General features: G+C 35.3%; 1 protein-coding gene across 6 annotated transcripts in view; it reads left to right on the top strand.

Moving 5' to 3' along the window:
* The window catches only part of RPS6KA3 (ribosomal protein S6 kinase A3), a 108,609-nt gene that overhangs the window by 66,982 nt on the left and 15,478 nt on the right, over nt 1-26,149 (top strand). For 5 of the 6 annotated variants that reach the window (XM_082447078.1, XM_082447079.1, XM_082447080.1 and 2 more), the window contains 13 exons: nt 703-783; nt 1,536-1,615; nt 2,202-2,308; nt 6,518-6,555; nt 6,791-6,933; nt 7,124-7,194; nt 15,937-16,025; nt 16,222-16,286; nt 16,363-16,465; nt 18,437-18,561; nt 20,176-20,301; nt 23,560-23,649; nt 25,592-25,750. In XM_082447078.1, coding sequence (XP_082303204.1) covers nt 703-783; nt 1,536-1,615; nt 2,202-2,308; nt 6,518-6,555; nt 6,791-6,933; nt 7,124-7,194; nt 15,937-16,025; nt 16,222-16,286; nt 16,363-16,465; nt 18,437-18,561; nt 20,176-20,301; nt 23,560-23,649; nt 25,592-25,750 — 1,277 coding nt within the window. The remainder of the gene's footprint in view (nt 1-702; nt 784-1,535; nt 1,616-2,201; nt 2,309-6,517; nt 6,556-6,790; nt 6,934-7,123; nt 7,195-15,936; nt 16,026-16,221; nt 16,287-16,362; nt 16,466-18,436; nt 18,562-20,175; nt 20,302-23,559; nt 23,650-25,591; nt 25,751-26,149) is intronic. The other variant, XM_082447082.1, reaches the window with a different exon arrangement.

The following is a 26,149-nucleotide window of genomic DNA, read 5'->3' as shown; positions in this document are numbered from 1 at the left end:
CCCCAAAGATACAGTGGTGTTATCCCCCATTTCATAGATGAGAGGTGTAATAGAGGCACAGAGAGTTTAAATAAGTAACTTGTTCAAGATGACACAGATCCAAATCCAGATGTTTCTAACTCCAAAAAGCCTTTGCTCTTTCAGCTGCACCACAGTACTTCCTCTCAGTATCTCTCCTCTCCTGCCTCCCTCAAAATACACCTTTTGGGGTATATCTATCCTTCGCCATGTCTGCCCCATATTTTAGATGCTTAATGAATGTTTGTTGAATTGAGTTGATAAGGTTGGTAGGGAGAAGTGTTAAAACCTATTTCATTTTTTGTGTGTGTTTTACCATTTCATTGGAATGCATTGTTTTTAAAAAGCTGCTCCTTTTTTGGCTATTTTTCATAACTTTGACCAAAATACTTGGAAATCTGATGTTAAAGCCAACATCTGATATGTTCCCTGTATTTTTTAATGTAAAGCACAGATTTTATAAATATATACAATTTCTTCTGGTAACATAATAGTTATTAATTTTGAAAATTCAAGAGTAATGAATAGTTTTATTTATACATATAAATAATTTTATTTATATGTGAAGTCACACTTTTATACATATAAGCAAAATTTTATTTAAAATAGTCACCAAAGAGATTTTGTTTTAAAGATTGTCTCTGGAAGCTATTACAGTATAGCCATATGTGTAATATTTTATAGTTCGAGACCGTGTTCGGACAAAAATGGAGCGTGATATCTTGGTAGAAGTTAACCATCCTTTTATTGTCAAGTTGCATTATGGTAAGTTATGAACAACCTCCCATCTCATCCCTTTACCTCATTCTCCCACTCCCTGAGTGCATTCAGATATACTAATGTATATAAATATTTATTTGTGTATATTTGTATGTGTCTAGTAGATACATATAGTAAAGTCATGGAAATTAAACCGTTACTTCTTAGATAAATTTTAGAAGCTTTTATTGCATTTAGCTTCATGTTTCTTTTAAACATAGTTTCTGAGTGATAGCCATAGGAACAGGTAATAATAATCATTTTAAAATTATAATAATTAATAATAATGTACCAGTATTTTATAGTCTATATGTGTTAGCCTAACTTACAAGCAAGAAAGATCCCTAATATCGACGTCCTGATGTTCTTATTCTGTGTAATTGAAGCTAACCAATCCACCTTTTTTTGTAGTTAAGTGACATGGTATTTTGTATTTTGTTTCATGGTTAAGTAAGTCTTTCTGTTGGGAATTTTTCTTATTGACCCCATGTTCTAGAACTATTGTATTCCTGAGAGACTGTTGCCTGAATAAAATCTAACAAATGTTTTAGTGGTTCCATAATAAGAAACACTGCATTTAACATTTCTACGTGGAAACTAAGAGGAATCATTGGTTAACTTCTAAATAAAAATCAGTTTAGATCTGTGATGTAGTCATTAATTTGCTAAAATAGTATTCATTTGTGAATGAGTTGACCTAATGTAAGCCCCCCAAATTAAACTATGAATTAAATGGAAATTTTCGTTTCTTCATTCAGCTTTTCAAACTGAAGGGAAGTTGTATCTTATATTGGACTTTCTCAGGGGAGGAGATTTGTTTACACGCTTATCCAAAGAGGTATATAATTAATCTCTGTTTTAAATCTATTTATACGCATCCTTTTTCAACTAAAGCTTTGTTATATTTCAATATTATGCTTGTCGTATTTTGTCAAGCGGCACAAGATTCTTATATTGACGAATCAGAGCCAAAAAGAGTTTTTTTCCTAACTTCTGAATTTATTCGGAAAGTAGATTTTAAATTGATAAATTGTCTTTTGTCCTGCTTCTTTTAGTTATAGTTTATTCAGAAGCAATAATTTAACAACAAGATATCCTTAAACAATCAGTAGTGGAAATTCAGCCTGCATTGTAAAGATCATTTTTCATTTCTAAGACGTTACTGTGATGGAGCAACAATGGCACAATCTGAATATAGTTGTTACTTAACAAAATGTAAAATTATTTTCCCCACAGTGCATATTTAGCATTTAGTAAGTCATTAGTTGACTGATTCAGTCATTTTTGCAAATTTCTTTCATAAGTGAATTGTGTAATTAGCATATTTATAGTTTTTTGATATTTAAACTGTAGGATGGAACTTTAAATAAAAATAACAAATGCAAAAAGAAAATAAAGACAGAAAATTTATTATTTTATTTTAGGTCATGTTCACAGAAGAAGATGTCAAATTCTACTTGGCTGAACTTGCGCTTGCTTTAGACCATCTACATAGCCTGGGAATAATCTATAGAGACTTAAAACCAGAAAAGTAAGGAATCATGCTGCTAAGTTGAATACAGTATAATATAATTATTTAGGGGGTAATACAAAATAATATTATTTCATAGAACTACCACAAACATTGGATTAGAATGCCTATGCTTCACATTTCTGCTAACCCTTTATGTTCTCATACTTTTAAATATCTTTTAATCAAAATATCTGTTAACGTTACCTTGTTTTCATTTGCATTCTTTGATTTTTAATGAAGTGGAAATCTATGGTCATAGGTTTATTGGCAGTTGTATTTTTGTGTGATTTTTCTGTTCATGGCCTTTGCTCATTTTTCTTTTGGAGTGTTGTTTTTTTCCCATTGATTTGTAAGAGACCTTTCTATACAAATTAAGAATTTAACCGTTTGACATATGCTGCAAATACACTTTTCTAGTTTATCTTTTAATTTTATTATTTATTTTTTTATGTATGTATGTATCACTGTGTTGGGTCTTTGTTGCTGCACGCAGGCTTTCCCTAGTTGTGGCAAGTGGGGGCTACTCTTCGTTGCGGTGTGCGGGCTTCTCATTGCAGTGGCTTGTCTTTGTTGTGGAGCACAGGCTCTAGGCGTGTGGGCTTCAGTAGTTGTGGCACTCGGGCTCAGTAGTTGTGGCTCACAGGCTCTACAGTGCAGGCTCAGTAGTTGTGGCACACAGACTTAGTTGCTTCGCGGCCTGTGGGATCTTCCTGGACCAGGGATCGAACCCATGTCCCCTGCGTTGGCAGGCGGATTCTTAACCACTGCGCCACCCTGTCTTTTAATTTTGTGTTATTTTAACCTACACAAGTATTTTTTTCTCAGATCTACCAATCTTTTCTTTTGTGATTTCTTCTGTGACTTTTATTCTTAGAAGGGCTTTTTCAATTCTCATGATAAGATTTTTTTCTTCTAATTTTATGGTTTCTTTTTTTTTACTTTGAACTCCATCTAGAAATTTCTTGGTGTGAGGGATGGCATGGAGCTAATTGTTTCCTCCAAATACCATTTATTGACAATTTTCTTCTCCACATGCTTTCAAATTTTTAATGAGAGTTAAGCAAATTTCCCTTTACTTTTATAGTAGTGGTTATCAAGAAGCTAATATTATTTAAATTGTACACACTTCTGTGTTTTAATTTGTTGGTGTTTACTATCTACCACTTTGAGAAAGAAAGGTTTTCTTTTCTCCTTTTTTAAGGATATAAACAAGAGCCTTGTTCTATCAAGAATTTTTAAAAATAGCTTTTTTGAGATATAGTCCACATACCCCAATGTTCATAGCAGTATTACTTACAGTTGCCAAGATATGAAAGCAACCCAGCTGTCCACCAACAGATGAATGGATAAAGATGTGTTATAAATATACAGTGGAATATTTCTCAGCCATAAAAAAGAACAAAATTAGTGGCTGCTGGGGGGTGGGGCGGGAATATAGAGGTAGGGAAGCGGTAAGGTACAAAGTATTGGATGTAAGATAAGCTCAAGGATGTATTGTACAACACGGGGAATATAGCCAATATTTGGGAAGAACTGTAAATGGAAAGTAACCTTTAATTATACTAAAAAAAATTTTTTTAATTAAAAAAAATAGTTCTACCACCTAAGTATGCATTCTTAAACAATATAGGTTTCATTTGTTTTAAACTTTATTAAATAAATACTGTACATAAATTTTTGTGTCCTGATCTTTGGACCTATATTATATATTAAATATCCAGCTATTAAAAATAAAGTATACAAGTCGATGGTTTTTAGTATATTCACAGAGTTGTGTAACTATCATCTTTATCAAGAATTTGGATATTACTTACATTAAAATGTTACATGCAAAATTTAAATTATATATTACAATAGGAAACAAAGGAAATACTCCTTTGGAATCCTGTTAAGTGGTCATTTAGAAATTGTTATACTTTCATATTTTACATTTGTTTTTCAGGTATTTTGTTTTCGGATAAGTTTCATATGGTTCTGATTTTATTCCCCAGATAATGACTGAGTTTTTCTCATCATTTTCCCAATTTCTAACTATCACAACATAAAATATAATTCCTGGTGAGAATGAATATTCAAGCATATAGTCTTTAGAAGAAAAAAATTACTGTGAACATAAGATTAAACATTCATAATAAAAATGCGTTTGTGTTTTATATCATTTAATTGAATGTATTTATTGTAGACCATTGTATTAATGTTGGTTATAAAATTATATATAAAGCATGGATCCTGTCTCAAAGATCAAATAAGATCCAATGTGGGTAAGATTGCTTATAGTGAGATTTTTCACGTAAATGTCTAGACTACACTATTAAACTGAAACAACATTTAATTGTTAAATGATCCAAGTGATATCATCATGTAGAGCTTAGGAGAAATTTAAATTTTTAGACCAATTGTTTTATGCACTATGAGGGGTTTTCCAGATTCTTTTAAACTAGAACTCTGTTATAATAAATATGGCTAAAAATAATTATTAATAATTGAAAGGGAACTTTGCTTATTGAGAGTAATACAGTTGACTTTTTCTTTCAAAGATAAAGGACGGGCATGGTTATCTTAGAATGCACTTGCTATCGGAAGTATAAGTAATGCCCTTTTAGCCATGTTTTCTTTTTTAATTTTTTCAAAATTACCAAGAATGATTTGAGGTTTGTTTTGTTTTGTTTTTAGAACTGTCTTCCAGGTATTGATTAGACAGAAGGGAGGATGATTCCCACCATACCTAACAATTCCCTTTATAGTCCCTAAATGTGTTGGTCTGCTTTCTAGTCAAGCATAATCAAGATCAGTATTTTTTTCATAACAAGTCCCTTGTACTGAAAGAGACTTGAACACTGTGTCCCTACTGAATTACCCTCACTGGTAAACATTATTGTAATCATAGTTGAACTGATGATATAGGAAGGTTGGTAGTATTTTTGACATAGTAAAATTTTATTATAACAAAATTTGGCTTGCACATTTTTTTAGTTAATTAAAAGAATTAAAAGTAAGGAAATAAAAGTAAGGAATTAAAAGTAATTAAATGTTTTAAAAGTAAGGAAATGCCTATACTATGGAATAGTTTTGAATATGAGTGAAATAGTTGACCTTATTACTTGACCTTTCAAGTCAGTATACTAAAATACCCATCCAGAAATGCAGTAACTGGCTTAACAGCTTAGTACTTACCCCTTTCTATAGCTCCTTAATTAACGACCTTACTCTCCACTCAAGTATCTGCTAAAGCCAGCAACTTGAGTGTCTTCTCCAGTTGTTGTTCTTTATCATAACTCATACCTAAGAGCACACTAAATATTCTTTATTTTTCCTTCTAAATTGTTTTCTAAAATTGCAGATCTGATTATCGTTACCTTCCATGCATGTAAACCTTTTATGATCTTCATTGCCCTTAAGAAGAAATTCAAACTCTTTGGAATGCTCTATCGGCCCTTTGTAGACTGGCCCCATTCATGCAATATACATTTCTTATTTATCTGTGCTCTGCCAGACAGTGAGCTACAAGATGTATAAGGTCAAAGTCTCAAGGAGCTCTCAGTTTACTGAAAAAGAGAGAAAACACTGGATAATATATACAATGTAGTGATGGGTCAAAGAAGAACAAGGAGTATGAGGAAGGTGTGTTGAGGAGAAGAGGACTGTGTAAGTTGTGTCAGAAAAAAAGCTAGGAGGGAATTCCCTGGCGGTCCAGTGGTTAGGACTCGTCGCTTTCACTGCCGGGGTCTGGGTTCAGTCCCTGGTTGGGGAACTAAGGTCCCGCAAGCTGCGCAGCACAGCCAAAAAGAAAAAAGAAAAGAAAAAGAAAAAAAGCTAGTAAAGAATGATTGAGTCAGATGCCTTTAAAATGACAGTTCTAACACTTTTGACTTAACTATCCAGACCTCTGTCTATTGTGCAAGCACTAGGGAGTTTAGTTAGGCCACCTCTGCAGAAAGGCACTAAGAGCAACTTAGAATATAGGTTTTGGTTCCTTTCCTCATAGTGTTCAAGTGTCCCTGGCTCATTAATACAAGTTATAAGGCTTTGCCTTTGGGATTCATTATATTTGTGTGTCCAAAAAAATAAATTTTCTCCTCCTTTACCTTCGCCTTTTTATTCAGAGTCTAAAGCAATATTTTGGAATGAATGTGATGATCTGATACTTAACAAAGTAATTTCAGTTTTAGCTTCAAAAAATCTCTCTTTAATGGTTTGAAAAGATTTTCTAACTTTGTTTTCTTTCAGCATACTTCTTGATGAAGAAGGTCACATCAAGTTAACAGGTAAAAATCCTCATTTTGTTAAAATAGTCTCTCCTACTCTATATAATTAATTTCCTTTAAGGTTGATCATGGTATAAATATTAAGTAATACATTGTGTTAAAAACTTGAATTAGAATTTTTAAATAATTAATGTAAATATTGGAACTATTAATGTAAACTTTGGAACTCAGAGTTTAAACTTCACGTGTGCAAATTATCGTAGGATATTTATGAACTTGATATTTATTTTGGCAGATTTTGGCCTAAGTAAAGAGTCTATTGACCATGAAAAGAAAGCGTATTCTTTTTGTGGAACTGTGGAATACATGGCTCCAGAAGTAGTTAATCGTCGAGGTCATACTCAGAGTGCGGACTGGTGGTCTTTCGGTGTGTTAATGGTAAGGTTTGGGGTGTTTTGTTTTTTTTTTTTGAAGTTCACTAGTGAATATAGTAGAAATATAAATCACTTGTTTTATTATATAGCAATTTTAGAAGATGTGGTTGTAATTAAGATGATGCTTTTTATCTTCTAGCCTTGAGATTTTATACCTACTGACTAATACCTCTGATTATTTTGCCTTTTTATAGTTTGAGATGCTCACTGGTACACTACCTTTCCAGGGAAAAGATCGAAAAGAAACAATGACTATGATTCTTAAGTAAGTACTCCCTAGTGGATGTGTTTTGATGAGATTTAAAAATAAATGCTTCAAACTAAAAAATGAGATTTTTAGAGTGTTAGCTATAGTATAAGAAATAACTAAGAAATTCATTGATATTATGACATCAATATTATGTGGTTTAAATACGAGCAAACCCCATAGATCTAGAATACTCGTAATTATCTTCATGTTACTATTGAAAGCTTTACCTTTGAGATTTGGAATATGAAAAAGATGCCCATTATTCTACTTCTGTTTACATTGTCCTGAAGGTACTAGCAAGTACAGTAAGGCATCCAAAAGAAGTGCAGTTTAAGGTTTAAAAAGAAGAAATAAAATTGTCATTATTGGGAATTCTCTGGTGGTCCAGTGGTTAGGACTCCACGCTCCCACTGCCAGGGGCCTGGGTTCGATCCTTGGTGAGGGAACTAAGATCCCGCAAGCCCCACGGCACGGCCAAAAAAAATTGTCATTATTTAGTTGACATGATTGTGTCCGTAGAAAATCCAGATCTTCATATAAATCATTGGAATTAATGAGAGCTTGGCAAAGTTGCTGGATAAAGGGTCAGTAAATAAAATCTATTTCATGTCTGTATACTAGCAACAGAAAATGGAATTTTTTTAAAGATACTGTTTACAATAGTATAAAAAAAATCAAACCTAGGGATAGCTCTAGCAGAAGTTATGCAAGAACTGTATGCAGAGAACTTAGAAAATGTTAGGAAATTTTAAAAGACCGAAGTAACTTGGAAGGTTGTACCATATTCACATTATGACAGACCCAAGTGTTATAAAGGATGTGTGTTATCTAATAAAAAAATATAATGTGAACCCCATACATAATTTTAAATTTTCTAGTAGCAACATTAAAAAAGTAAAAAGAAACAGCTAAAATTAATTGTAATATATTTTATTTAACCCAGTATATCCAAGATATTATCACTTCAACATGTGATCAGCATTAAAAAATGATCGAGATATGATACATTTTATTTGAAACTCACTGCAGGTTTTACACTTACAGTTTGGGCTAGCCACATTTCAAGTGCTCAGTGGCTGTATGTGGCTAGTGGCTACCATATTGGACAGCATAACTAGTTTCAATGCAAATCATATTTAAATCCTAACAGTTTTTTTGTGTGGAACTTAATAAACTGATTCTTATATGATAATACAAAGGACCAAGAATAGCTAAAACACTCTTGAAGAATATCAAGATAGGAGGACTTGCTTTACCAAGTATCAAACCTTGCTATAACTATAATTAGGACAATATGGCATTAAAACAAGTATAGAAAATAGACTTGTGCAATGGACTAGAGAGGCCAGTAGCAGACCTATACATATATGGACACTCGGTTTACAACCATTGGAAATTGCAGAGCAGTAGGGAAATAGCAGGCTTTTTTAATAAATCATGCTGGAAAAAATGGTATTCATACAGAAAAAGATAAAACAACTCCTACCTCACACCATACGCAAATCATTTCCAAGTATATTACAAATATATATATACATATTTTTTGTTTTACATATATGTGGGAAAAGGGAAGAAAGATTCTAGAAGAGAATATAGGAAGAATCTTCATGAACTTGGTGTAGAAAAAGTAGTCTTTCAACACAAAAAGCATGAGCCATAAAGGAAAAGATTGATAAATTATTACTACATTAAAATTAATAACTTCTCATCAAAATATTCCATTGAAAAAGAGAAGAAATTTATAACATATAACCAGCAAAGGACTTGTTTCCAGAATATGTCAAGGACTCCAGTCAATCAGTAAGAAAAAGACAGCCCAGTAGAAACATGAGGAGACGTAGGGACTTCACAAAAGAGGATATCCTATGGCCAATAAGCTTATTAAAAGATGCTTGCCCTCATTAATCAGAAAATGCAAATTAAAACCACAGCGAGCTACAACTACATACCCACCAGAGTAGCTAAGGGTACAAAGACTGACAATACAAAGTGCTGATGGGCTGTGGAGCAGTGGCAACTTTCATACATAGCTGGAAGGAATGTAAGTACTCGTATAACCACTTTGGAAAGCAGTTTTTGGCATTTCTTCTAAAGTCAAATACATGTATAACCTCATCCAGTAATCCTATTCCTAGGCATGCACCCAGTTTTTATGCATCAAGGTACTTGCACATCAAGAAACAAGTGCCCAGATATTTATAGCAGCATTACTTATAGTAGCCAAAAGGTAGAAACTAGATTGTTAACAGAAGAATGGACTAATAAATTGTGGTATATTCATACAGTGGAATACAGCAGGGGTTGACTATAAATATTTTAGATTTTGTAGGCCACACACAGTCTCTGTCACATATTTGTATTGTTTATTATTTGCTTCTAACACTTTTAAAATGTAAAAACCGTTTGTAGCTCAAAAGCCATACAAAAATAGGCTGAAGCCTTTTGCCCGTGGGTGTAGTGTGCTATACAGGAAAGAAAATGAACAAACCACAGTTACATACAATGACTGGGGTAAATCTCACAAGATTGTTGAGCAAAAGCAATTCAGACACAAAAGAATGAATACTACATAGATGATCCTATTTATAAAGTTTTAAAAGCAGACAAACTAAAGCATAGTTTTTAGGGTCCCTATTTAGATGGCAGAAGCCTGCGGCAAAATAAGGAAAGTAGTTACATTGGATGAGGGGTTCTGGCAATGTTATATTTCTTGGCCAGATGACTGTTCACTTTGTGGTCAATCATGGAGCTGTGTACTTTGGTTTTGGGTTTGGGAGGTTTGGTTTTGTTTTTTGCGCTTTATGTTATTCTTCACAATAAAAAACATTGAAAAATATTTGCTATACAAATGAATGTTCACTGAACCTTCATCACTCCATCTACTCTGGCCCCTTCCTTTCAGCTAATACACACACTTTAGTGTTGAGAAAAACAAACCATTTCTTTGACTTGGCCCTTCTTTCAAGTTCCTGCAGCATCTTCCTGCATTCTTTCAACACAAAGCCTCTTTAAAGAGTGGTCCGTGCTTTCTGTTACTTTTTTTTGGCTGCTTTTATCCCATAGCCTGTTTGTCGTTCATTTCTACAGCTCCACTGAAACTTCTCTCACTATGGTCATCAGTAATTTCCTGGTTGCTTAAACTAGTGGCAGATTGTTAGAAAGGTGACTGTTTGTATGATTTGTTCACGCAATTCATTCAACAGATGATTGAGGTCTTTCTGTATGTACTTAGGATGCAATGTGAACAAGACTGACAAGATCTTCTGTGGTGTCACTGAGCTTGCATTCTAGTGGGGGAGACAAGGAATTAATATTTAAACAAATAAATATAATAATTTCCCGTAGTAATAGGAGCAGTGGGGATAATAAACCAGGGTACTCTTGAAGTGTGAGGGAAGGGCAGGGGCAGGAATCATTTTAGATGAGACAGTTAAGGAGGGTCTCTCTGAGGAGTATTTGACACTGCTGGCCACCCCCTCCCCCCTTCGTTTTTCCTACTTTCATCTGCTTCTCCCACCTCTCTAACCCTTCCTCTTTTGGTCTCTTTTGCCTGACCATTCCTTCTCTGCCTGCTTTTCTCTTTTTAATTATGAAAAATTTCAAGGGTAAATTCGCAAAAATAGAATAATACAGTGAACCTATGTATACCAATCACCCACATTCAACAGTCATCAAGATTTTGCCACATTTGCTTTGTCTATTCCTCCTTTCTTTTTTTCTTCTTTACTGAAATAGTTTAAGCATTCCAGACATGTCATTTCTCACCTACTGCAGTTTGCCTTGCTAAAAAGTATGGATATTTTCTTATGTAAACTGGTAATAGTCATCTAATACCAATCCTTAACCAGATTTTTCAGGTTTTCTCCAAAACTGTATCCCAAATCAAGTCTGCACATATCCTTTGGTTGTATTTCTTCAGCTTCTGTTCATCTAGAACAGTGTATCCCTGTTGTTCCCCTGCCATTTACTTGTAGAAACCATGTCACTTTTATAGAATTTCACTTTCTGAATTTATCTTGTTAAAAGATGAGACCACTTCTTAATATCTGAAACAAAAAGCATAAAGGTGATTGTATTGCTTACTATAGTAGGGAAAGCGGTGCTGGTCCAGTAGAATCTCTCCAAGCAGAGTAGACCACTGTTCTTATATAGGGTTTTGGGGAAGGGTGGAGTTCAAGAATTGGCAGGTTTTCAGGGCCTAAAATGAATTGACATCATCTGTAAGTGTGGTTACTTGGGTGGGACTCTTGGCACTCAGGTGTGGTTATTGGCGTCAGTTCATTCTTATTTGGCGAATTTTCACAGATGAAGAGCAGTTACTGATTCGTTGGTTTGCAAGAACAAAAAACAAAAAACTCTGTTCACCTAGGCAAGTTGTCTTTGATCAATTGAATGGTTCTGGCGCCTCTCTTGTTACCATGGTTACGTAATAACTAGTCTTTTCCCAGGAGTGTGAAGTTTTTTTATTCTCCTTGTGATATTTTTTCACTTGTTACTTTATCCCATTTTTGGTTAAACTTTTTTGGCAACGTTATTTCATAGCTCGTGCTTTTGCACCCTATTGCATCACATCAGGAGGCTTACAGCACCATGTTGCCCCACTTTAAGTGATGAATTCCCATGGTTACAGCTGATCCCTCCATTGTAAAGTTCCCTGTCAGGCTTTCATCTAATAGTTTCATCCACTGATAATCATTACTTGAAACAGTTATTTTATTAAGGATTTTAAATTGTGTATTTTCTATTACTGTTATTCCTTCACTTATTAGCTGGTATTTTCCAAAACAATGAACTTTTCCTCATCAACTAGGGCTATTTAGTTACCTTGAAATAAGGCTCAAACAAGATGAGCCCCAGTGGGGGTGATGTCCAATGAGTTGGGTTTTTATGTTAGTTGTGACTTTTTCTTTTTCCTTTTTCACTATAACGAAGTAATGGGATTTAATAATCAGTGTGATTCAGCCAATTGCATTCATTATTTTTAATGCCCAAATTGTTCTTTTTCTGACCACCTTTTAAATGTTCTTGTTACCCAGTGTTCCATCTCTGATATGCTTTTCTCCCCACCTGGACTCATTTTCCTGACTGACATCAGTCTTTCCAATAACTATTGAACATTTTAATTACACCCAAATCACTCTTTCTTACCTTAATTTACCAGGCACCAGACCTTTATTTCCATTTACTCACCTGCATGTTTCTCCCAAAACATATGACATGCATGACTTAACATTTTAAACTAAATTTATCTTTGTTCGCTGTTCTGTTTCCTCTTCTTGTATTCCCAATTAGCAGCATTTCCATGTACCCTATTTCCTAAGCCAGAAACCTAGAAATCATTCTTGATTTCTTCCTCTCTTGCATACAAAGGTATTCACCAGATTCACTCTCAAAAATATTTCACTGTCCCAGCCTTTCCTCTGCATTGCACTGCTTACAGTTCTCAGATCTCCTACCCATACTATAGGGCCAAGCTTCTAAGTAGATTGCCCATTGCCTACCACCGCTTCCCACTCCAGATCATTCTATACTTCCCTTGGAGTTCCCTTCTTGAAAATAAATCTGGTCCGTTAGTCCACTGTTTAAAGACCTCTGCTATATTCCTGTTACCAAATACGGCAGTGTTTCACCTCGTTTCTGTTGTTTAACAGAACGCTAATTCTATAAGATGTTAATAGGTATTCTCTGAAGAAGAGGTGCTAAAAACAAATGTTTAGAAAAATACTGATTTCATTACTCTAAATTTATCAGCCTTTTATATGCAATGTATTTTATTTTATGTCTCTAACAAGGGGTATAATAGATAGCATTCCGCAAACTCACTGGATCATGAAACATTTTTTTGTTGTTGCTAAGTGTCTAGAGAAATTAATATTATTTAGTAAAATATTGGGGGACACTGGCCAAACGAATAGATTCTCAACCTTTTAACTGCATTTAAGGCCTTTTACAATCTCCCATGTTAAAATAGATATCCCCTACTGTTCCTTTAGCACTCTTTACATGTGTCCTTCTGAATTTGTCTCTTAATGTACTAGCGTTATCTATATCTGTCTTCCCCACTGATTGTGGGGGGGCTGTCTTTATCTCTGTATCCTCAGCGCTAAGCAGTGTCTAGCACATAGTAGCTTCAATAACAACTCACTGAATAATAAATGGATCTATTTCTGAAATAGAAATTTCTCTGCTAGCCATTTTCTCCAGCTCTGTTATTATTTTCATACTTACAGGATCATTGGTTTCCTTAATTTGTAGGTTGAGAAAAAGAGTAAAATTATATATTAGAGCTGAAACAGACCTTCAAGCTCATCCAGGCCAGTGGTTTTCAGACTGTGTGCCACAGACATCTTAGATGTTCCACAGACCCCTTTCCCACCAGCTCCTCTTCCGTGCAGGGCTATTAAAGGGAACGGGAGGAAAAAAATAGGTGTATGAAGCACATGTTCTTTTAAATGTTTTAAATGTTGGATTTCTTAAATTCCTGTTGAGAAAGGGTTCCAAGTCTACAGTTTGGCAGCCATTAATCTAACATCCAATCCCCTTGCTCATGAAGAACTGGTAACAGGCTCAAGGGGATTGGCTTTCCCAAGGTCACAAAGTTCTTAGTAACAGACCCAGAACTAAGACTCAGATGATCTTACTTTTACAGTAGTGCTTTTCACAAAATTCTGAAAAATGAAAAAGTTCATTAGAAGATTTGGGGCTAACATTCTGTGTTCACACAAAAACCTAGACCCAAATGTTCGTAGCAGTTTTATTCGTAATAGCCCTAAACTGGACACAATCCAAATGTCCCTCAACAGATAAATAGATAATCTGTGGAATATCCTTGTCATGGAATACTACTTAGCAATAAACATGAATGAACTATTGGGACTTCCCTGGTGGTGCAGTGGATAGGACTCCACGCTCCCAATGCAGGGGGCCCGGGTTCAGTCCCTGGTCAGGCAACTAGATCTCACATGCACGCCGCAACTAAGAGTTCATGTGCTGCAACTAAGGAGCCGGCGAGCCACAACTAAGGAGCCCGTGAGCCACAACTAAGGACCCCACCTGCTGCAACTAAGGAGCCCTGGAGCAGCAACTAAGGAGCCCACGTGCTGCAATTAAGACCTGGTGCAACCAAATAAATAATATAGATATTATAGATAGATAGATAGATAAATAAATAAATGGAATGAACTATTAATACAACAACTTGCATGAATCTCAAGGGAATTATGCTGCGTGAAAAAAGTTACATACTGTGTGGTTCCATTTACATGGCATTCTTAAAATGACAAAATTATAGAAATGGAGAATAGATTAGTGGTCACCAGAGGTTAGGAATTGGGGAGGGAGGGAGGTGGGTGTGGTTATAAAGGAGCCACTTGAGGGATTCTGGTGGTGTTGAACTGTTCAGTACCTTTACTGTGGTGGTGGACACAGGAACTTAGAAATGTAATAAAATGGCATAGAACTTCACCTCACAGCTGTCAGGATGGCTATCATCAAAAAGTCTACAAATAGTGGTCGCTTTGGCAGCGCATATACTAAAATTGGAATGATACAGAGAAGATTAGCATGGCCCCTGCGCAAGGATGACACACAAATTCGTGAAGCATTCCATATTTTTACTTTGTTATACAGCAGAAACTAACACAACATTGTAAAGCAATTATACGCCAATAAAGATGTTAAAAAAAAAAAGTCTACAAATAACACATGTTGGATGGGAATTCCCTGGCGGTCCAGTGGTTAGGGCTCCGTGCTTTCACTGCGAGGGCCCGGGTTCAATCCCTGGTCAGGGAACTAAGATCCCGCAAGCTGCGCGGTGTGGCCAAAAAAAAAAAAAAAGCACACATGTTGGAGAGTATGTGGAGAAAGGGGAACCCTTGTACACTGTTGGTGGGAAAACACTAATTCAGAAAGATATATGCACCCCAGTGTTCATAGCAGCACAATTTACAATAGCCAGCACATGGAAGCAACCCAAGTGCCCATTAACAGATGATTGGATTAAGGAGATTTGGCATACACACACACACACACACAATGGAATATTACTCAGCCATAAAACAGAATGAAATTCTGCCATTTACAGCAATGTGGATGGACCTTGAGGGCATTTTGCTAAGTGAGATAAGTGAGACAGAGAAAGACAAATACTGTATGATATCATTTACATGTGGAATCAAAGAATAATACAAATGAATGTATATGCAAAACAGAAGCATTCACAGATATAGAGGACAAACTAATGGTTACCGAAGGGGAGATGGAAGGGGGGGAGGGACAAATTAGGGGCATGGGATTAACAGATACAAACCACTATGTATAAAATCAATAAGCAACAAGGATATACAATATAACACAGGGAATTATGGCCGTTGTCTTATAATAACCTAAAATGGAATATAATCTGCAAAAATACTGAATCACTATGCTGTACACCTGAAACTAATGTAATACTGTAAATCAACTATACTTCAATTTAAAAGATGGCATAGAACTAAACACACACAAATAAGTGCAATGAAAATTGGAGATATCTGAATGAGATCAGTGGATTGTGTCAATGTCAGTATCCTGATTGTGATATCACACTATAGTTTTGTAAGATGCTACCACTGGGGGAAACTGGGTAAAGGGTACGTAGGCTCTCTCTGTATTATTTCTGATTTTGAATCTATAATTATCTTAAAATGAAAAGTTTATTTTAAAAATAAAATACAGATACCTCCAAAACATAAAATATTATATGGATTTATTATTTAGAGCCAAACTTGGGATGCCACAGTTTTTGAGTCCTGAAGCCCAGAGTCTTTTACGAATGCTTTTCAAACGAAATCCTGCAAACAGATTAGGTAAAATTTTTAATTAATTTGTTTCTTTTGTGTGTTTGTTGGTGTTTGTTTTCTAGGGGGGAGATGGATATTTGTGTTTGTTGTGGGATTATGAAATAGTAGGACAAATGTTAAAAGTGAAGACTGAATAAACAATATATATATTTATCCTTGAAATAAAATTACCATTTAATCAAAACTAGCCAATTTTTGATAGGCGCAGGACCAGATGGAGTTGAAGAAATTAAAAGACATTCATTTTTCTCAACAATAGACTGGAATGTAAGTATAGAATGAAAACTTGCTTGAAATTTTTTTTATAATTAACACATGTCTAAGTCTCTTTTTTTTCCTCCAGAAACTGTATAGAAGAGAAATTCATCCACCTTTTAAACCTGCAACTGGCAGGCCTGAAGATACTTTCTATTTTGATCCTGAGTTTACTGCAAAAACTCCCAAAGGTAAGGAGAAAACGTGAAAACCAAATATAAGACAATATATATTTTTTTCTTGTTCAATCAGAAAATCTTATCTAGTATAACTCTATATACTGTCCTCATTTCTTCCCTTCATACACTACCCCTGCTGCAATAACTAGATCATTAGTAAATCCTTTATGGCATTTTATAGAAGTTAAGGTCCTTGTTAAATCTTTTAGCAAATTATGTTGTGCCTTAAACTTTGATACAATTTGTGTGAAAAAATTATTTGGTTGTGCATTTATTTACCTGTAGCTATGTTCACATGAAATACTACAGCATAAATAGTGCCCTTTAAAATTCTAATTTTATATGGTATTCTGGAAGTACTTATAAAGTTCAAATCCCAAACATAACTTAAACTTTATGTGAGGTGTGATAACTTCAAAATGATTCATATCCTGTATCAGGCTTTATCCTAAAATTGCACAAACAGTGACTGTTATAGAGAAGTGATCTTTGAAATGGTAAGTTGTATTTCATTCATTTGTGTGTGTATTATACATAACGGTGTGTTTTGCACTCTAATATTCTCTCATTTAGGTGTATCAGATCCCAGGTTTATCATTGACAAGCAAATAAATAGAAAATGTACTTGCGTGTATTTCCCATAGAGTGTATCATTCAAACCTTGCTATAAAGCTTTACAGCCAAAAGTCTAACGATCTATATTAAGCATTGACGGGTGTTTATTTTTATAAGGCAGCCTTAGAAATTTGGATTAACACATGAACAGAATTTTATCAAAGGTATAGACAGTGATATGCATAGAACTGATGATATATGGTAATGTTTTACTTTGCTTTCTCAATACAATTTGTCCTGATAGAGGAAAAATCTTAGAATAGAGCAGTTCTATATTATATTCTGCCCAGATAGGTTCTCTTAGCAGAAGTCTTCAGTATAATACTGTCACATTGATGTAGAATTCACTAAACAATATATATTGCTGAGAATATCAAGCTGATATTAAAAGAGAACTTTATGTGGAGTTGATGTTTAAGTAGATTTACCTGTTTTTTGCTCGCCTTTAGCCTTTATAGTATGTTTATAAATATTACTATGCCTAATTATGTGTTTATATTTATGAATAACACATTTATTATACTTTTATTATTTCTTTTTATAGTGAGCATTAACTGTATTGTGAAAGTATTTTTCTGTTTTTGTTAATGCCACTAGATTCCACATAAATAATTTTAATAACAATACATGTCATGTCATAAAACATATTTTAAGGACTACGTACCATGATTGTCCTAGTGTGTATATATATATATATATATAATAATTTACATATATATATAAATTTGATCTTTTATATGTATAATAATTTTATCTTCAGTTTTGATTTCTAGATTCTGACATTATGTATTGAGACCACTGGACTAAATTCCTTTCTCCTAAATTATCTGCAGATCAACCTTGTATCTCCCCCTAACCAGGAGCCATAGCATTGTTAGGTTATTATTTAGGGCTGCACTGTCCAATGTGGTAGGCAGTAGCCATATGTGGCTATTTAAATTTAAATTAATTAAAATTAAAAATTTTGTTTCTCAGTCACACTAACCACATCTCGAATTCTCAGTAGCTACACGTGGCTAGGGGCTACTGTATTGGGCAGCACAGATAAAGAAAATTTCCATCACTGCAGGAGATTCTTTGGGACAGTGCTAATTTAGAATAATATTAACCCAGTAATTCATTAATTTAGTATATTCTTCGAATGAATTAGCAATTTTCTGGGCTCTGAGGGACTAGGATGTTAGAGTTTTGATGGCAATAAGCCATCAGGACAGATCTGATACAGTGCCTTACTTAGTTATCCTGGAAACACTGGATACCTTAGAAGTAGAATTCCAGAATAAGTGAGAACGGTCATAATGTAGACAGTTCTTCCCTTAATTACCTTTCAAAGCAATTACTTTCTTAGTGATTTATTATTCTTTTCAGATTCACCTGGCATTCCACCTAGTGCTAATGCACATCAGCTTTTTCGGGGGTTTAGTTTTGTTGCTATTACCTCAGATGATGAAAGCCAAGCTATGCAGACAGTTGGTGTGCATTCAATTGTTCAGGTGAGTGAATGTCTAAGTAATCTTAAATTTGAAATGTTGTAAGGTACAGTTCATTGTGTGGATAATTATGTTAGATTTGATCTGCTGACCTTAAGTGAGCAGCTTAAAATACATTTTATATCATTGACATTACTCTTAGAAACTCCTTTCATATACCTTTGAAAAGGTTGCATGCGCCAGAATCCTGGATACCTATCTGACTTGAAAGTAGAATTCTAAGAGAGTTGAGATAAATATCACCATCTTGTTGTCTCTCTTGTCTCCTGTGCCTCAGAATGTTTATTGGGCCTAACTTGTTTCATCCTCTGTCTCTGTTAGATCAGCTATGGTGAGCTGAGGTCTCCTAGTTCACTGATACTTTAGAACAGGGGTCAGCAGACTTCTTCTATAAGGACCAGATAATAAATATTTGAGGCTTCGTAGGCTATATGGATCTCTGTTGCGACTACTCAACTCTGCCGTTGTAGCACAAAAGCAGTCATAGATTGTATGTAAATGAATGAACATGGCTGTGTGCCAATAAAACTTTATTTAGAAAAAACTGGTAGTGAACCAGATTTGGCCCACAGGCCATAGTTTGCCAACCTCTGCCATAGAAATATATAAGAAATAAAAATAAACTTAAATTTTAAGTTTTCCAAGTTTTGTGTCCTTGTTCTTTTGGAGCCCCATTGTCATTAGGAAGAAATGGTTATGGGTACTGCCTTAGGGTACCTCCCTCCTTATCCCATCTGTTGATCAGAGTGGGAGAAAAAGGAGCTACAGAAGCAGGTTTCTGAGTGTGTGTGTTTGTAGCAGGCGACTGCACTGCTAAATTAAATGTTATTAGAGGAACACAAATAGTACAAACCATTAGATTTATGTCTTCCCATCGTAGTATCATGGAAAGATAAATTCAATTCATCTTCTTAATCATAGAGGGAACTAGATATATCTTTTGAAGCATTGAATTGTTTTTAGGGTATACTTAGTGCTTGAATTTGCTTGATGTTTAAGTTGCTTTTGCGCTAAAGTTTTTTTCACAAGTCAGTTATCTTGCTTTCCACTTTCTAGAAAACCAATTTAAGCACTGCTTTTTGAACAAAGTTCATGTTGAAATAGTCTGTCCCTTTTACTATGACAAGCATGTGATGAATTCTATAGAATGTATGTTTATGATTTCTATGTGGTGCATCGGAGAGAAGAATCCAGATGTTCTAATTCTGAATCCTCCTAAATCTTTTCTTCTATACCAGAGGTTTCAAATGTCTCCCCGTTTGCAAAGGTATTTCAAAGACCTATAGCCATTTGGGGAGTAGAATGGGGCCTAACCACTGGCAAGGCTGTCGGCCCCTTATCACGTAGCTCTGTGTTTCTTATTGTACATATTCAGTTTTTTCTTTTTAACATAAGCTTTTTAAAAAGGCATATTTCTTGCTGTGCATTGTATCATAGACACTTCAGAAATGCACAGTTGTAGAAGAATATATGCAGAAAGATTCATTTTTATTTTTACTAAATTCATTTATATTTATAGTTAAGGCCAACAGTGCATGCTGAGTAACATGTTTCCCTATTATGTAATGTACCAAAGTCATTACAGAGCTCTTCATCAATTTATAATTGTGTTTGTAGCAGTTACACAGGAACAGTATTCAGTTTACTGATGGATATGAAGTAAAAGAAGATATTGGGGTTGGCTCCTACTCCGTTTGCAAGAGATGTATACATAAAGCCACAAACATGGAGTTTGCAGTGAAGGTAAGTGTTTTTAGATTTAAAATGCACCTCTAACAGTTCTTATTCATGCATGCTGGTACCAGTTAAAAATTACACTCTTCTTTGTTAAGTGTGCCTTTTGTTATAAAAAGGTAAGGTAATTTAAATGTCTGGCTAGTGATCTTCAGGGATCTTAATCTGGAACCATAGATCCTCCTATGAGCTCAAAAGGTAAGGCAGCATACATCCGGTTTGTGGAGGGCAATACCACTTTACACCTGACCTGGTTTTAATAGCACCCCGTTTACTCTCAGAAGTCCCCCGTTTATGGTCAAGATGTCAGGGAGTTCCTTGGAATTATATGCCAAATTTTGTATGTTTACATTTTTATGGCAAAAATGTTCATACCGTCCTTCACATTTAAAAGGATCTGTGAACCAATAAAAGAATAAGAACCACTGTCATAAAATATATTATCATTAGCTGTTTTAAGTTCGTCAAGCATCCTAAGACAGTAAGCATTTTCTAAGCCAAAAACCAAGGCACATACCTCTATGATAAAGTTCGAGTCCAAACCTTTAGTTATAAGTGAACAAATACTATATTCAAGTTTCTGCCTTTTCACTTCTTGAGATGGATGCCTCTGCTCTCCCATCACAAACAATTCAAGTCATGTCTAAAGCTTTCAACTTAACTTGAGCCTTAGAACTAGTCTATAACTATGGGTAGCTCGTGTTTAGTTAGTGGGGAGAGTGGCATTAATTATTATTACTTCTATTCTTCCACCGATCTGTCCATTTATCTAGATCTAGTATGATTTTACTGTGTAAAAATAAAAATAAATGTGCTTTATGCATAGCAAATATCTGGGAGGACACACACAAAAATTGTTGCTGCTATTTTAAACTTGGATGTAATTGTTTTAAAAAGTCGTCAGTGTCTGTAAGGCATTCTGTCAGTTATAAGGATGAACCATAGAAATACATTTTAATTTGCTCTTCTACTCAGTGAAATCTGGGGTACATAGAAATTTTCAACTTGCACACATGAAAGGAGAGAATGTGAATAATGTACTTGGTAGGCAATTTAAGAATGTATCTTGCCTCCATAAACACATCAGAAAAAAGCAGAAATGTCCTGAGGCCCCCTTCAAATTATAGAAACCAGGAGCAGTATACCACAACCTTGAGAACATCTTCCAGCTATATGTGGATTCTTGTGACTTAAATTAGATCCCTAAAACCAATCCCAGCACTTGATTCTACTGAAATTACTACATATCTAAGATTCACAAGCAGAGTTATGGATATAATGTAAGCTGGGCTCAAGATTAGCAGATCAGAGAGAATGTTGCCAAAAATAAAACCTCCCCAATTCCCTGGTGGTCCAGTGGTTAGGACTCTGCGCTTCCACTGCAGGGAGCACGGGTTCAATCCCTGGTCCAGGAACTAAGATCCCACAAGCCACGTGGTGCGGCCAAAAAATAAGTAAATAATAAATTTAAAAAATAAAATAAAACCTCCCAATGTGTTCTGGTTTTCAAAAGACTAGCCCCAAATCATCTCCCTTGAGTCAGCATGTCTATTCCATGTACCTTTCCTCTTAATCATCCATTTGCCTGATTCTACACTACCATTTGCAGTTGATCACAGTGGACGCCTGTATGTTTGACTTCCCTGTTCTCCAAATAAAGAACTGTTTTCACAACTAAATCCATTTCAGATAGCAGATTTGGCTCATATTGAGAGTTGCAAGCTCTTTCCTAGGATGCTAAAGCGTTTGGGTATTTATTGCATACATAATTACTAAGCTGTTTTAAAACTGAAAGTATGAAGGTCACAAAATTTACTTCAGACTACCTTTTGGATGAAATGAAAGCAAAACTTGTTGCCTTTTCTTTCTTTTTTTTTTTTCCAGTTTTTTTTTTTTTTTGGCTGCATTGGGTCTTCATTGCTGCACAGGCTTTCTCTAGTTGCATCGAGCAGGGGCTACCCTTCGTTGCAGTGTGTGGGCTTCTCAATGCGGTGGCTTCTCTTGTTGCGGAGCATGGGCTCTAGGCGTGCGGGCTTCAGCAGTTGCAGCACACTGGCCCTAGAGCATGCGGGCTTCAGTAGTTGTGGCGTGCAGTCTCAGTAGTTGTGGCGCACGGGCTTAGTTGCTCCGCGGCATGTGGGATCTTCCCGGACCAGGGATCGAACCCGTGTCCCCTGCACTGGCAGGCGGATTCTTAACCACTGTGCCACCAGGGAAGTCCTTGTTGCCTTTTTAAAAATATAATGTTACTTTAACAGATTAAAACGTTAAGAGAAGTATTTTTAAGAAGCAGCTGACATAAAAGAGTTGGAAAGCTACATTAGTATTTTAAAGGGCTTTATTGTAATAATTAAACTTCATTCTAGCCAAGTAGAATTCTAGGTATGGTATTCTGCTTAGCTTTCTGCCTAGCTTCAAAAATAAAATTTGTTCTACTTAACTATTAATTTTTATAAGTAGCTTACAAGTGATGGGATATTCCATTGAAGCATTTTATTAAAGAAAGTAAATTCAATAAACAAATGCTAATGGTGGTATTATAAATACATCTTGCTCTTAATTATCTGTATTGATACGGGTTAGAAGTTAACTGAGGGGGCTTCCCTAGTGGCGCAGTGGTTGAGAATCTGCCTGCCAATGCAGGGGACACGGGTTCGAGCCCTGGTCTGGGAAGATTGCACATGCCGCGGAGCAACTAGGCCCGTGAGCCACAACTACTGAGCCTGCGCGTCTGGAGCCTGTGCTCCCAACAAGAGAGGCCACGATAGTGAGGCCCGCGCACCGCGATGAAGAGTGGCCCCCGCTTGCCGCAGCTAGAGAAAGCCCTTGCACAAAAACGAAGACCCAACACAGCCAAAAATAAACAAATAAATAAATCTTTTTTTTTTTTTTTTTAAGTTAACTGAGTTCCCAAAGGTGTAAGACATTGAAGGCTGGAAGAAAGATATGTTAACTGTGTTCTTGGTACCTTTTCTTGAGGCTTTTGAGTTTTTATTAAATCCTAAACTTGCTAAAAACTTAAACTAGACAGACCTGGTTTGAATGTGACTCATGGCATAGAGTTTACTTTACAGCCTTGCCATCTATATCAAGACTGGCTTTCAAATTTTGATTAGACAGTCTGGCCAGATACTTGAATAAAAATGGTTGATAAATGGCTTATAAATACAGTGTTTACACAAAATAACACCTAAGTCTGTAGCTGTAAATACTTAACGTTTATACTGTATAGTTCATGAGATTTTATGATAAATATTTGCCTTTTAGATTATTGATAAAAGCAAGAGAGACCCTACAGAAGAAATTGAAATTCTTCTTCGTTATGGACAACATCCAAACATTATTACTCTAAAGGATGTAAGTAGATTCTTTAACGTAGATCATTTGACTCAGTTGTCTAACTCATATTTGGAATGTTTTCAAATATCATGTGGTAGACAAAGAATTCGATATAGTGAGTAAAAAAATAAATAAATTAGAGGCCAACATATATAGCATAATTCCAGTTATAGAGAAAAATGTTTATATAGTTAATTTTTCTGCCTTTAAGAAGAAAAGTATTACATTATTGCTTTTAATATCAGTATTTACTGGAACACTTGGGTATTAATTATGTTCAGGATTGACTAGTCTCAGGCTCCATAGGCTCCCCAAACTGTCTTCCACAGTACTGCCAGAGAGAGCTGTCCCTTATATCTAACCGTGTTACTTCCCTGCCTACAGTTCATCTTCCCCATCACCTCTGGTCCCTGCATTCCTCTGTCTGTAGTAGTTTTCACACTTCCTCACACACCCTATGCTCCAGCCATGCTCAAGTATGTACAAAATTTTTTAACATGCCTCGTTTTCTTCTGCTGCTCTGTCTTTGAATTTATGATTCACTCAGTTGAGAATGCCATTGCCCTTTTTTGCCTGGCTAACTACCACACATCTAAGACTTAGCTAAGGCATTACTTCCTTCCGGAATCCTGCCCTGCCCATCACCACCCCCCAGACAAGTGAGGTTTCCTTTCCCTGCTACTTACAGCTTTCATCATAACAGAGGTGTTGGCAAAGGGTGCGAACTCCTCAGGCAGCATTAAGTCCTCTCTTGCTCGTGGTGCTCACATAGGCTCAAAGGCCGTGTCTGGGTATTGTAGACCAGAAGTGGCATGTGGCCAGCTAAGCCAGAGGACTCCTAAGGTACCTTTCACCTCTGAGGTTCTGTGAATTCCAACGTTTATCCTCCCTTCTCCTTCCTAACCGAAACTCTAATTTCCTCAGAATAATTTATCACTGTTCATTGTTAGAGGAGAATGTTAACTTAGTCCCATTAAATGTTTCACTTAAGTGACTCTTTAATTAATATAACCTCCAAGAATCCAACCAAGTAAATTAAAAAGGGAATGTAGAAAACACTTTCTCTCAGCCTTGCCTAGGGAACTCCCTAAGCTGTTGCTATTTTTTACATCTTTGCTCCTTCCTTCATTTCAAATTCCAAAGTCTCTAAAATTATCCCCACTTTTGTTACAGCATCTCCAACATTTTTTTAAACTCGTATTTCTATGTCTGTTTCTCCCTACTAGAATAAAAACTTTGAGGGCAGGTACCTTGTTTTCTCCATATTTGGGGCCCTAATACATGGTACCTCTTAGGGAGCTAAGCAGAGGTGTGCAGTAACTCTATGAGAAGAGGGGAATAAAAGGGCCTGAAGTTTAAGGAGAGGGTTATTTCAGTTCGGGATTGCCTAGAGTACAAATCCAAAATTACAGTGAGCTTTCTTTTTCTACATTAGGAGTAAATTGGTATGCTTCTGCGTGGTTGAATGGAATTTCTCTTTGCTACTTAATCTTCCTACTTAATTCTTGCCACAGCTTGTCTTTCGATTTAATCAAAACCAGAATAATTCTTTGTACTGTATGTATAAATACAGAAGTTCCAGGAAAATCACAGCAGCATGTCTTTCTACCAGTCCCTCTCATCATTAGTAGGTAGAAAGATCAAGAGGAACACACCCTAAGAGCAGAAGTTCAGTGCCCCTTCGGATACCATACCCATACTTATTTTGATTGCCATGAGTTAAGGTTCACGGAAGGAAATTAAAGGTTATTTTTCTGACATTCAGTCTCATCAATTCCTATTTTAATATCTTTATGTGTATAAAATTGTTTGCAAATTTTATATCCTTCATTGGTTGTGATAAGTAAAATTTTCCCTGACTATAAAGTGAGTTTTAATTTCTCTTTACTATGCCAAACTGTGTGCTGAGCACATGTAAAGATTCACATAATTTTTTACATTTTGCTGTTAAATGTTACAGGTATATGATGATGGAAAATATGTGTATGTAGTGACAGAACTTATGAAAGGGGGTGAATTGCTGGATAAAATTCTTAGACAGAAATTTTTCTCTGAACGAGAGGCCAGTGCTGTCCTGTTTACTATAACCAAAACTGTTGAATATCTTCACGCACAAGGGGTAAGTCTTTTTAACGTTTTACATATATACACACACACACATATATATATAATATCTTATAAAATTTGGTATAAAATACCAAATACCCTTTTTCTTACCTTTTCTTTCTTAATGTTTGAGCTGAAATTACAAAGGTAGAAGCTAATTTATGCATGTAATGAAAAATATATTAGCTTAATTATCCTACTGTTCTTCCTCTATGTAGACTTCTCCCATTGAGCTTGAAATTCTTTTTTGTTTCTTTCTTTTTTTAATTTAATTTAATTTAATTTTTTAACTTTTTATTTTATATTGGAGTATAGTTGATTAACAATGTTGTGAGAGTTTCAGGTGTACAGCAAAGTGATTCAGTTATACATATAAATGTATCTGTTTCTTTTTCAAATTTTTTTCCCATTA

Source organism: Balaenoptera physalus (assembly GCF_965194825.1).
Source record: "Balaenoptera physalus genome assembly, chromosome: X".
NCBI classification, from domain to species: domain Eukaryota; kingdom Metazoa; phylum Chordata; class Mammalia; order Artiodactyla; family Balaenopteridae; genus Balaenoptera; species Balaenoptera physalus.
This window is presented reverse-complemented; position numbering and strand designations above follow the sequence as displayed.